Source organism: Felis catus, chromosome F2, assembly GCF_018350175.1.
Source record: "Felis catus isolate Fca126 chromosome F2, F.catus_Fca126_mat1.0, whole genome shotgun sequence".
Taxonomy (NCBI): domain Eukaryota; kingdom Metazoa; phylum Chordata; class Mammalia; order Carnivora; family Felidae; genus Felis; species Felis catus.
Window position 1 is genome coordinate 63,510,900 of NC_058385.1, and position 14,514 is coordinate 63,525,413.

Sequence of the window (14,514 nt, forward strand, 5' to 3'; positions counted from 1 at the left end):
AAAAAAATTAAAAAAAAAAATAATAAAACATATAGTATTACAAAGAAAACCAATTATAATGAAATGCAGTTATAAAAATAGTAAAACATTATTATAAACCGATATATACATGCTAGTTTATTAATGCATTAAATAAGATCTAGCAGTGGTCTATTATAGTAATTTTGAGGTGGTGATAATCAGTGCAGAGTATTTCAAAATATCTGCTAACAATTATAATGTGACAGGAAAAGATCTATGATTTCTACTGTTTCTTTTTTTTAACAATTACTACCATTGACCGTCACAGCACTGTCTGTTGCCTACATTCATAATTAAAGAAAACATAAAATTTCATCTAATGGCTAGTGAAAATACAAAAAAAAAAAAATTCCATCCAATTCAATCCACATTCCCTTAGGGAATCACTAGAACAAACAAGATTGCCTGCTAGTACCATTATTTTGCTGTAAGTGGGTCTCTTCTTTACCAGAGACTTTTTACACAACAGAAAGAAAGGGAGAAAAAGAAGGGAAGGAAGGTCAAGAGGGAGGGAAGTAAAAGGAAAGCAGAGAAAAAGCAAAGAGCACGTAAGTGTCTAGGTAGGTGACCACTCAGATAAATAAGGAGGATGTCCTGATGTTAAAATTATCTACGTAGACATAAAAAAAAAAAAAATAATCTGTGGTCTATAAGCAAAATACTTGTTTCCATTATTTTTAAACTTCTGAGAGCAATGTGATATAGTAGCATTAGGAAATTAACATGGAAAAGAGAAGTCTTATATACTTTAAGAGTCTTTCTTTAATGTTAAAATCCACATATAGCCACCACATCAGTAAAAACAGTCAAGTAAGGAAAGGAGTAATCGGAGTATTACCAGTGTTTTTGACTTTGATATTATTACATGATATTATTTTGGCCTGTGTGGGCCTCAATACACATCTCAAGTTATAAACCCATAACAGAAGGTTTATAGTATCACCTCTGAACAACAAACATACTTATCCTTCTCTTTTCCTCCACCAAATATGGGATGTAATAAAACTCCACCAGTTTTTAATTCATACGCCACTATTTTGTCTAGCTCCTAAAAAAGATAAAAATAGGAGTCAGTGAAAAATTCTTTACATATAAAATTTTAGAACTGAACTGTGATTTCTCATTTCCTGGAATCAAAATGTAAATTTCTTAAAATAAATTAAATGTATTTGTAAAGTAGTTTATGTTCTTATAAACAAAGCAGACTACACAGCTGGCTCAATAAGAGAGCCAAAATGCCTTCTCTACTTTGTGACTTCAGGGCTAGCCGGTAGCCTGGCATTTTTTCCTAATGGCTCTTCCCAACCTCTCTGACCTGTGTTCCAAGTTCATTTGTATATTGTCTGTATTTTGTTTCTGGTGAGGATTTAGGCAAGTAAAAAGAAATGGAGATAAAATTTATGTCAGGTATCTACCATTTTAAAACTTCTCCACCTTCTCTAATATGACACAGATCAAAGTGAAAAAAAGACAACAGAACTGTTAGAACTCAAGACTAGGGTAAATAATATATAAGCAGTATTACAGAGGTGGTAAAAATCATAGTGAAGTGGTTAAAAGCCAGGTATGAATCCTGGCTCTACTACTCACTAGCTGTGTAACTTTGGCCAAATAATTTAACCTGTCTGTGCCTCAGTTTCCACATCTGTAAAATGGAGGTAATAACAGGGTAGTTTGGAAGATTAATATAGCTAATATATAAAATGTTTATAATAGTTCCTGAAACACTGTAAATGCTATACATTATTTTTTTTTCTTCATTAATAGGTTTTGAAATGAAGAATGGACTCTTCCAGTTTAGATGTATGAATTCTTTTATAGTTCCAGATACTTGAAATCCTTTGCAATTACCTTTTGGCTTACTTGAGTCTAGGTTTGGATGATGGAGATACATAAAATGACAAAAGGGAAAGATGGAGGGGTCTATTTCATAAAGGTATTAAGGGCTGAAATTTTTTCCACCTGAGAAAAAAGGAGCTAAGTACAAAATGAGTAAAATGTATATACATATGAACAGAATGGGCTAGGCAAAATACAGTGGATTTTTTTTCTTTTTGGCCAAATCTTTAAATAATAGAAAAAAGATGTGTCAATGACAGAGAATATAAATGCACTGAAAGACCAGCCAGCATATAATAAGCACTTACTATGTACAAGACACCATGTACATTACATGTATGGTATCTCACAATCCCCATCTACCCCCCTTATAAGGATGAGACTTAGAGTAACCAAAGTCACAAAGCTTATAACGTATGAGGCAGACCGAAAAGCAATCTCAGAATCTGCGCTCTAACTCTAAATAAATTTAGGAAGCATAGGGTTATATTACAAATGGCTACTATGAGGAGCTTGGATGTATCTAATGACTAATCTGATGTAAAGGAGTTTAAATACTCTCCTGTTTAGCAAAAAATTCTTTAGAAGTCAACACTAACACTGGAACTAGATAAAATAGACCACTAGTCTTTCTTAGTACAGTAATTTTCATTTTGCTGGGAAAAATCAGGCACTTTCCAATGACAGTACTTTACAATTATTAAAAGTAAAGGACAAGTGACTTGTAAATCAGGAGAACATTAACATGTCTTGTTGACTTCTAAATGGGTAATGGATCGGGCATTTTTTTACCTCTTTAATCCAGTGGCGGTATTCATTAACACCAAAAGTTTTTTTCATCCAAAGTCCATAAATATAGCCAGAAATTCCCTTCAGTACCCATTCATCAGACCTAAGCAAAAAGTCAAAATATATTCTTTTAGTAATAAATATTTTTCAGATAAGGCCAAATAACAGAACAAGTTATAGTGTGTATTTTTATGCCTTTTAAAAAAATTAAAATAAAAATGAAAAGAAAAATTTAATAACAAGATATTTGGTTTAACCACTTCCTCCCACCGAATTCTACTTATCCATTCATTACACTTTACTCACATCTGACTTCATCTTTAATTAGGTGACTGCTTTACAGTCTTATTTCAAGTAATGTACCCATGCCTGTGCTCTGCTTCCCCCTTGGCCAATACTTCTGCCTCCAAAGAAGTAATTGCCCAAAGCTGGGACTGTACTGCTCAACTCTTAAAGTCCACATTTGCAAACCCTATGCATAATTATCAGTGGGATTCCAAGATCTAAAGTTTAATTACTTAATTTATTCCTTGGTTTCTCAATAGGAAAGGCAATTAACACCATCCATTCATCTTTCATTCATATCCATTCATTCATTCATCCATTCATTCATTCAATCATTTTGCCTACCATGTTCCAGGCAGTGTTATTCATTGAGACTATGTAATTTTAGAAAAATTACAAATCAAGAGGTCTTACCCTCTGCCCTTTCCCTGCCAACAAGTATATTCGTGCACTACGTATAGCAGAGAACAATCACAAAAATTAATTATCATCTTACGGGAGTTTCATGTATTTCTCCAAATTCACCTCAAGTTAATCAAAAAGAAAATAAAGTGTTCTTATCTCTTACTCCTTTCAAGTGTATTAGTACAAAGTTAAACACTAACAGGAAAATCCCTACATCATTATCACTATTGTAGAGGACTGTTATTTTCCCTTATACATGATGTTTAACATTACCAATTACACTCAGCATGGACATTAGAGTTCCAACGATACTTTTGTGTACATTCAAGGTCTTTTTTCTACAGTACTCATTCAGTTTCCTAAGAAATTACTGCTTTCAAAATTCTTTTAAAAATTGTAGAACTATATTGAATTGATAGCCAAAAACTTAGGATGAAATTTACACTAATTATTTTTTTCTGAATATATATATATATATATATATATATATACACATATATATACATATATATATATATATATATATATATATAGAAAAGAAAATGCAGAAAAAGAAAACAAACTTTCCCAATTCCTTTCCTCAGTAGTTGTTAAACTATGAAATTACTTACCAAGACATTCTGGATATGAAACATCCAAAAAACTGCTGGGCCAAGGACTGGGCTAAACACCTTCTAGTCAAAGGTGTCTCATCTATAATCATGGCACTATGTAAAAGATTTGTGCTGGAATTTAAAAGAGACAGCTAATTATAACCAAGAAAGAAACATGATTCAGTCAAAATAAAATAATCACACTTTTAAAATAAGAAAATTCAAGTTAGACATAAAAAAACAGATTACGCTTCCAAAAGCTATCACATCTTTTTATTTTTTTTTTATTTTTATTTTTATTTTTTTCAACGTTTATTTATTTTTGGGACAGAGAGAGACAGAGCATGAATAGGGGAGGAGCAGAGAGAGAGGGAGACACAGAATGGGAAACAGGCTCCAGGCTCTGAGCCATCAGCCCAGAGCCCGACGCGGGGCCCAAACTCCCGGACCGCGAGATCGTGACCTGGCTGAAGTTGGACGCTTAACCGACCGCGCCACCCAGGCGCCCCTATCACATCTTTTTAAAATTCAGCTGAAATCCATAATCTTAATTAACTTTTGCCTAAAGCAAGGACTGCATTGTTTCCCATTCATTTCTGTGAAAAAATATAAGTACCATTTTCTGGGAGAAGGGGAAATTATCATTAGCCAGAAATGGATATGTTCATCAGAAACTGATTTTCCTATGAAGGGCTCTTCTAAATCCAAAAACCTTTTGCCAATAATAACTATTAATTTTTTTTAAGTAAGCTCTACGCCCAACATGGGGCTTAAACTCACAAGTCAAGATCAAGAGTCACATGCTCTACCGACTGAGCCAGGCAGGCACTCCTATTAATTTTTTGTGCTCCATTGTTTACTTTCAAATACACTGACCTATAAGATCTTTCTAACACACTCCAGAGAATACAGGGGCCGTATTATTACTGCCATTTTACAGATGAGAAAATTTAGGCCCAGAAAGGGTAAAATCATTGAATCTAAGATATAATATTTATAAATCTAGAACCTTCCAAAAAAAAAAAAGAAAAAAGAAAAAAAAAAAGAAAGGGATAAAGTGAAGACGGGTATAAGAACAAAATAAAGTTTTCTCTCTTTTTTAATTAGCAAAGACATTTCTGTCAACATCAGTAAATTTTTTTAATGATGCTAGGAAAAATAACCCCATTAGCCATCCATTATATAACTTGTATGATTTTTTTACGTGCATAGGCAAAAGAGACTAAAAAAAAAAATCTATGAAACATTACTATCAGCTATATCTGGATGAAAATAATAGAAGTTTTTTGAGTTATTTTGAAATTTTCCTTTGTATGCTTTTCTACATTTTGAATTTTAAAACCATTCGATTTTCTATAAAGCCAACCATATTTAAAAGAAAAAAGTTTGAAACATATCTTAAAGTTGATCTGTCAACAGGGTAGCCTGTCTTCACATCATTACCCTCATTTGGGCATTTCAAATATTAAGAAATACCAACCTAAATATACTCATGGAAGCATAAGCAGCCACTTCAACATAAGCCTCATCGATGAATACTGTCTTAAAACAGGAGTATGGGTATCGACATGTAAGAATTTCTTCATAAAACTCAAAAACTTCATGAAGATATGACGTAGTATGTTTAAGCAGTGGAAGAAGTTGAGGTAAACAAAAATGAGTAACCTGAAAATAAAAAGCAGGGAAGATTGATCATTAAATGAAAGTTTAATTTTAGTATTTTAAATTTCCCAAATGTCTCAATTGTAAGGGAAACTTCACATTAATATAAATCTTAACAAATTCAAGGTAATGAGAGAAAATGCTAGTATGAAATTAATAATTACTTTTACTGTTTACAAAATATTCATTGTACTTGAAAACTAAAATCATGATGGATTATAAGTCTGTGAAACGCTTAGATTCAAAGAAAATACAACTTTGGTTCCAAATTAAAATTTCTTCTGCATAACCACACAAAACAAGAAAGATTTAAACTTCCATAGCTTATTGCAAATCCACCTTTGATTCATAAATATCTAACCTAGTGAATATCGCACTTATCATAGTACTATTTTAATAATTAATAGTTAATATTAATCATACTACCTTCATTACATATAAAGAGCAGTTCCAGTAGTACTCCTAATATCTCAACCACATATTGAAAGCTATAGGGAAGCTTACTGGTAGTTAAGAGATGCGAAATACCAGCAACGGAAATTGTAATTCTGATCTCCTTACTATGTCACATCCCACCTTGGATATGGCCACTTGAATATCATATACCATCTCATCCCATGCTATGATTCTGTGCCAAATAAATGGTATCAACAATGACAGAGATCACTCTGATTAGAATGACTTAGCAAAGTTTTATGCTGGAGATTAAATCTGAGCTAATCTTTTTGGATTGGACAAAAGTTTGATAGGAATGAAAAGGTCAAGTAGACATCTCAAAGTCAAAGACAGAAAGAAATATGGTATGGTCAGGAAAATCTACAGAACTATATTGAATATAACAAACAAATAGGAAAGTAATGAGAAAAAAAGCTAGAAAGGAAAATTAGGGTCAAATTCTAGAAGATACTGAAAGTCATACTAAAGAGTTTTGTTTTGTTTTTTTTTTTACTTAAAAAAATTTTTTTTTAACATTTGTTTATTTTTTGAGAGAGACAGAGACAGAGTGCAAGCTGGGGAGGGGCAGAGAGAAAGGAAGACACAGAATCCGAAGCAGGCTCTGGACTCCAAGCTTTTAGCACAGGGCCTGACACAGGACTCAAACTCATGAACCGTGAGATTGTGACCTGAGCCCAAGTCGGCTGCTTAACTAACTAAGCCACCCAGGCCAGCTACCCTTTTATATAATGTGTATTTATTTATTTGGATTGAGAGAAAAAATGCCCATGGGGAGGGGCAGAGACAGAATCCCAAACAGGTTCCACACCGACAGTGCAGAGCCCAACACGGGGCTTAACTCACAAACCGCGAGATCATGACCTGAGCCTAAATCAGGAGTTGGGACACTTAACTGAATGAGTCACTCAAGCACCCCTAAAGAGTTCTGACTGTTGTAGGAATGTGGAGGCAAGGAAAGTTTTTAATGTATGATAAAAATTATTCTAACAGCATTAGAACAGATAGACACTAACATACCTGAGTACTGAACATCTATGTATGATTAATGGTCAAGGGCCCAAACTACATCATAATGAGCACTCCTCTTGGTATACAAACAAAAACCGAAATATTATTCATCAGAAAAAGATTCACTATTAAAAAAACCTACATGACAGCAAATCTGATAATGCAGCAAAAACTCTTTATTTGAGACAGAGAAAGACTAAGTCATGGTTTCGTTAAGTACTCAAGAAAAATATTTCTTAACTATCATTTACCTTTCTCCCATCCAATGGCTCGGAGTGGGAAAAAAAATCCTTCCAAAATACAAAGTAGGTACTAATCAAATGTTGATTTTACAGTTGATCATTTACCAAAGATAATAAAATTCACCGCCAATCTTATCAGTGAATATACTTTTAAGAATCAACGTCACGCCAGCAAAAGCAAAACCATTCATAAAATACCCTTAATATTTTCCATGAGTGACTTTCATAAATCTTGTGAGTTTCAGGAAAGCAAATTAAGAACAGAGTGAGGAGCTTACCGACAGTCTAAACCTAACTGCCCTCAATTTTTGCTCACATAACAGAAATATTGTTGAGATATATATGGTCACAATATAAGTTTTATACTAAGAAAAAAAAACCCCTAATATTGAAAATGTATGGGACTAAGAATAAATAAAGAGAGATTCATTCAAATGTTACTTTAAACACATTTAGAAGTAGAGAGGGTCAATAACCAATACATCACTTCCTAAACTCCAGAAGTCTCACGCTTGGGGAGGCCTAAATGCACTAATGGGTCTACCAATTAACATACAATTTGTGGCAAGATATGGAAGAAAACTGCAAGAAGCTTTCATGAGTATGTGGACTAGAATTCTAAACTCTGCCTCAGCCTTTTCTTTTTTCCTCTGTATATGCTAAAGTGAGAACAAATCTTGTTCTTTAATTTTGAAATTGTGGAGTGTTTCAGGTTCCAGAGATGGGGCTATAACATTCATAAACATAAACCAAACAAAAAGATGGCGTAAATACAAATTAGTTACAGAAATCAACCCACATACTCTAATCAAGGTATACTTGGGGTGCCTGGGTGGCTCAGTCGTTAAGCGTACGACTTCAGCTCAGGTCACAATCTCGCGGTCTGTGAGTTCGAGCCCCGCGTCAGGCTCTGGGCTGACCGCTCAGAGCCTGGAGCCTGTTTCAGATTCTGTGTCTCCCTCGCTCTCTGCCCCTCCCCCGTTCATGCTCGGTCTCTCTCTGTCTCAAAAATAAATAAACGTAAAAAAAAAAATTAAAAAAAAAAAAAGGTATACTTGAAGCTCTTTTGGAACACTAAGCTCTCTGTTGGAAAAAAACCTAACACTTTAATATAACATTTTAAAAGGAATTCATTCAAGAATTCACATCATTAAATATATCAGATAAGGAATCCTTTTCTGTCTAATGATATTCTGGATAATGGAAAGAATAGTTAGGAAAAACTTAGCATTTCATTACTATGCTTCCTTTTATCAGGAATGAAAAGCTGGGAGAGAAAGGAGCAAGAAGCTATGACTCACCTCGTGCATATATGGATCTACAAGTATTTCAAAAGGTCCAATGGCCAAAGAGATATTTGACGCAGCTGTTGGAATGGTGAGCATATAATGGAAGGTCTTCTTCCTCATATCATGGGTATATACTGTCTCCACCAAATCTCCATTGGAAACAGCCACCATTGCGGCATCTACCGTAAATTCTAATTTCCATGTACATAATTCAGAGTATGAATCAACGCATGGGAACCAAAATCTAGAAAAAATATCAAAAGTGTAAAAAATATAGTGAGAGCATAACCTACATTGTTTCCCCCACTTATAAGTTTGTCTAACTTTTATAGAGTATGTGTAAAAAGAAACTTAAGCTATCTGCCTGCTGAAGCTTGTTACTGTGCAACTTCAGACTTTGATTAAAGATAGAAACTTTTCGGGGTACTTGGGTGGCTCAGTCACTAAAGCATCAGACTTCGGCTCAGGTCATGATCTCACAGTTCATGAGTTCGAGCCCTGCGTTGGGTTCTGTGCAACCAGCTCAGAAACTGGAGCCTGCTTCTGATTCTGTGTTTCCCTCTCTCTCTGCACTTTCCCCACACACACTCTGCCTCTCTCTCTCTCTCTCTCAAAAATAAATAAGCTTTAAAAAAAAAAAAAACAACTTTTCTCCACATATTCTTTGGCAATATTAAGAAAATATATAATGTGATACAGCCAGTTCAAATCCTTAAAAAAGAGGTAGGCAATTCTTGGCTTCAAACTTCTAAATTAAAAACTATTTTCATTTGCATATTCACATTAGTTTTTATATAGTATTCATTACCAGAAACTAAAAAAGCTTACAATAAAGTTGTGAAAAACACAATATGCAGAATCTAATCCATAAATTAGAAAACTGTTTTGGAGAATGGGATTGGGATGCATCACATAAATTCCAACAGTGCTAGCAAAGCCAGACAAAAAATTTCTATTCCACATTCTATCAAGGTCAGGTTTTACTACATGCCAGGGTCTATACCTGATACTGCAACACAAAGAAGTATGAGACATCATCCTTGGCTTGAAGAAGTTAATAATCTGAGGATTATTAATAACAATCTGAAGAGAATACGCATACTGTAATATTTCAACAATATATAGTGAACTACTGAGCTTTGAAAATGAACTACAATCACACACAGCAATGAAGGAAAATCTCACTACCATGGTGCTGAACAAAAAAGGCCAGATAAAAAGAGCATAATGCATACACTTCCATTCATATAAAGCTCAAAAGCAGGTATAATTAAGCTATATTACTTTAGAAATCAGAATAGTGGTCACTGTCGGGCAGAAGGATATGAGGGAAGCAGGTAGTGACTAGAAGTGAGTAGGAGGTGGGGACTCTGCAATGCTGGTAATGTTCTTTTTCTTGATGTGAGTGTGGATTACACAGGCTTATTCACTTGTGAAAATTCACTGTACTTTCCTATTTACAATTTAATTTTCTAGATGCCGTTTTACTGCAGTATAAAGTTAAAAAAATAATGAATTGGGATGATTTTAGAACAGTCTCTTTTTTGAAAAGTAAAGACAAAAGGGAAGACACAGGACTGAGAAGGAATGACTAGTGGAACAAGATTGAGAAGAAGTAAATCTGAGGATGAAGCTCATACTTCTCAATTTACACTAAACACATGTACTGCATATACATACAAAAAATTCAGCTGAAAAATGAAATGAACTGAAATATATAAGAATAATCTACCTTGTGGAATTTTGATACCCACAAGAGAAAACATGAGCACCTCTCTCTGCCATACTTCCCTCAACACTGGGTACCACAAAATGAAGACCTCCTTTTGGCTGATCCAAAGAAAAATTGATGTGTATCTTTAGGACCTTTAATTCTGCAACAAATAAATATACATATACATTGATACGTAAATATATAATAAGGTAACAATGGTCTATATAGCAAGGCACTAAACATAAAACGAGAATTAAAAGCTCAGCTTTAAATGAAAAATCACACCACTTACCCTACTTTCAGCTCTCACCTTTTCTCCACCTATATTAACTCAATAGCCTGCCTCCACTGATGTCCTTCCACTCAATTCTAGTCACTGCTAGCTGTGTTCTCCCAAGATATAACTCAGGTCATGCCATATCCTCCTCCCAACTTTTCTGACAATGCTATACTGTCTAAAGAAAAAAGTTCAAAACTACTTATCACATAGGAAATTTAAGGACACTTAGGATTCAATGCAAAACTTGAAAAGTAAGGACTTAAAAAGTCCCCCACATTGTTATCCCTAGTTGACTTTGGGGAACAGGAGGAATAGGGAGTGAGTGGGAAAAGCTACCCAAGAATTTATGTAACATGTTATTTACATTATCTTTAATTTATACATAACAAATACATGTTGCTTTTGTAAGATTTTTAATCTTACGAAAAAGAGGTTTCTTTTAATTTCACTCAGACCATCACAACCATATGGACTATGTCCATTCCCTGAACATGAAATGATAGCCTTCTATGCCTATCCCCCAAAAGTGGGCAACCCTCAATCCCCACCAAACACACAAACTATTAAAGAAAAAATAAAAAGCAAAAACAAAACAAAAATGTCTCACTTCCTCATCTTTGTTAATTTTTATAAGGCTAAATAAAAGTAGGCAAGTTATGCATAATAATAATGGCTGTGACTTTATCCAAGAGAAAACAAAGATTTAGAAATAGTAAGAGTGTGCTCAAAAGTGCACAGTGGGTGTTAGGAACCCTATGTTCTAGCACTGATTGTACTACTATTTAGTGACCTTCAGTAGGTCACTTGCTGTCTAGACTTCAGATTATTCTTCTGTAAAAGGAAAGAAGTGAACTAGGTGATTTTTTTAGGATTCTCCCCGCTATAACATGCTCTAATTTTAAATTGATTTGATATTGCGTGCATTCTCAACTCTTGACAAATTGTTCTATCCATCCAATATTTTTTATAACTTTCACTTTAAAAAGAATAGTGAATGAGTTGTTTTTTGTCATAGCCCTTAACTGCTATTTTCCTATTAACCAGTGATCTTTAAAAAAAAAAAAAAGAGCTTCCAACTTCTGTATATTTCAAGTATTAATTTACAATTATGACATCATTAATTTTCATGTAAAAGTTTTCAGTCACTAAGTCTAACATGATTTTATTGTATAGTCAATATATTTTTGGTGTTTTACCATCAACATGTTTCCATAACTCTGAGGGAACCTTAATGCAAAGTTCTCCATTTCCTGCATCAGGATCCACAGCACTAACTGCAGCGGCATAAGCATTGGAAAAATAATTTAGATTTCTCCTGGGAAAAAAAAGAAAAAGAGATGTTTTAATAATAAGCCAAACATTTGACCAAGTATTTTCTTCAATATTTGGTAGCATTTGTTTGTTAAGCGTTATATCATTTTATATAATTTATGAGAATGCTTTCTGGACAAGTAACTATTACTCATCATGACAAAACCTACTAAATTATAAATACGATATCATATAATAGCAAATTCGCCAATGCCATGTGATTATTATAATTACCATAGCCTTCATTAATTTTGGAATGTCAAAGTCACTATACATTCCTGATAGAAGTGAAAAGAACATCTGCAAAATTGAAGAAGTATTCTTTATCAATATGGCAAACATTTCAATCGATTCCACAAACTATGATCTGACAGAAATTAAGATGTTTAAAACAAGTTAGGATGGGAATCAAGTCCTTAAAATGTAGTACTGCTTACCTTTACCCCCAGTGCCTGACAATGTAAGCTTAAAGGAGGGAAACTTTTGGCTGCTTCACTGCTGTACCTCCTATATGCCAGGGGGGTAATACTCTATAAACAGCTGTTCAATAGTTACTTGGCCTTATTTCCCACTGGATGAAAACAATACACATAAGTCTTATGAAGTTATTACAACACTGTTCCCATCCAATTTTTAAATTTTATTTCATTAAAAACACTTTAAATGTATATTGACATATACAGATCTCCCTCAACTTAACAATGGTGTTTTGTCCCGATAATCCCATCATAAGTTGAAAATATTGGAAATTGAAATGAATTTAATACACTTAACCTACCAAACATCATAGCTTAGGCTAGCTTACCATAAACTTGCTCAGAACACTTATATTAGCCTACTGTTGGGCAAAATCATCTAACACAAAGCCTATTTTACAATAAAGTGTTGAACATCTCAGGTAATTTATTTAATACTATACTCAAAAGGAAAAACAGAATGGTTGCATGGGTACAGAATTGTCCTAAGTACACAGATTATATAGCCTCGTGATCATGTGGCTGACTGGGAGCTGAGGCCCACTGTACAGCTCCATATAGGTACCACATATTTCTAGCCTGGGAAAGAAATCAAAACTCAAAATTCAAAGTACAGTTCCTACTGAAAGTGTATCACCAACTTTGCACCATCATAAAGTTGAAAAATTGTTAAGGTGAACTGTCTGAAGTTGGGGGCCGTCTGTACACATATTACATTTCCTCGCTGAAACCTGTTTAAAGGAATATGTAAGAGATGGATGAAAGAAAAAAGACAAGGAATGATAAGAGCAAGATGAAAGACAACTCCATGAGCCATATTCTTGCTGAGCACCTTTATATTGATCATCTTGCCATTAGATGAATCCACGAAGTAAAGTCAGTCACATTTCACTAGCTCAGTAAGTTTTTAACTAGTTAAAAAACAACTTTAATATACAGTACAGAGAGGTTATAGGAAAAATTAAATGGGAAAAGGGCCATTAAAGAAAACAGTAAAGTTATGCCCTCTTAACCTGACAGAAGCCATTCCTCTCCCATCTCCATGTCTCTACTGATTAGGAAGGATTAGGAAGGATTTTAACAACTATACAACATAAGGTTCTGGAAGCAGTGAAACAGACTTCTCAATAATTTTAACAATTTCTTTGTTAGATAAATATGTAAAATAAAATGTGCAAGAACTACAGGATCACAATAAAAATGAAGGTTTTCACATACCATCTATATTTTTTAAATTATCATACAGTAACTCTCTTTCCTTTGGTATATAATTCCATAAATTCTTACACATGTACAACCACCACCACAATCAGGATATAGAGCAAGTCCATCATCCCAAAGAGTCCCTTGTGCTATGCCTTGGAATCATACAGAACATGATTTTTTTTGTTGTTACTTTTGAGAAACACTCAGAGTGTGAGCGGGGGAGGGGCAGAGAGCAGGAGATACAGAATCCGAAGCAGGCTCCAGGCTCTGAGCTGTCAGCACACAGCCTGATGCGGGGCTCAAACCCACAAACCGTGAGATCATGACCTGAGCCGAAGTAGTGCACTTTATTGCCTGAGCCACCCAGGTGCCCCTGGAATGCAACCTTTTGAGGCTGGTTCGTCTCATGTAGTAAATCTTTGAAATCCATCTCAAGCATTACACATATCAATAATTTGTTCCTTTTTATACATACTGAATAGTATTCCACTGTACAGACTGGACCACAGATTATTTATTATTCATTCAGCCACTGAAGAACATATGGGTTGCTTCCAGCTTCTGGCTACCACAAATAAAACCACTATGAACAACCATGTATTAATTTTTATGTGAATTTAATTTTTATTTTGTAGTACAAATACCTAAGAGTGGGACTGCTGAGTCAAATGGTAAAAATATGTTAGCTTTGTAAGAATATGCCACACTGTTTTCCAGAATGGCTATACCATTCCACATTCCCATCAAAAATATATAGAAGTGCCAGTCACTCTGCATTTTTGCCAGCACTTAGCCAACGTACTAATTTTTTTTTTAATTTTTTTAAAAGTTTACTTAGAGAGAGAAAGACAGAGACAGAGTGCAAGCAGAGAAGGAGCAGAGAGAGAGGGAGACACAGAATCCGAAGCACGCTCCAGGTTACGAGCTGTCAGCACAGA

General features: G+C 34.3%; 1 protein-coding gene across 6 annotated transcripts in view; it reads right to left on the reverse strand.

Moving 5' to 3' along the window:
• TAF2 (TATA-box binding protein associated factor 2) overlaps positions 1-14,514 on the reverse strand; it is a 96,383-nt gene that overhangs the window by 64,826 nt on the left and 17,043 nt on the right. For 4 of the 6 annotated variants that reach the window (XM_023248218.2, XM_023248217.2, XM_045049869.1 and 1 more), the window contains exons 4-10: positions 11,780-11,898; positions 10,322-10,463; positions 8,602-8,833; positions 5,413-5,597; positions 3,951-4,064; positions 2,653-2,752; positions 984-1,069 (exon numbers count right to left, since the gene is read on the reverse strand). In XM_023248218.2, the coding sequence (XP_023103986.2) occupies positions 984-1,069; positions 2,653-2,752; positions 3,951-4,064; positions 5,413-5,597; positions 8,602-8,833; positions 10,322-10,463; positions 11,780-11,898 (978 nt within the window). Of the gene's footprint in view, positions 1-983; positions 1,070-2,652; positions 2,753-3,950; positions 4,065-5,412; positions 5,598-8,601; positions 8,834-10,321; positions 10,464-11,779; positions 11,899-14,514 lie in introns of those variants that run through there. The other 2 variants (XM_023248219.2, XM_023248220.2) reach the window with 2 other exon arrangements.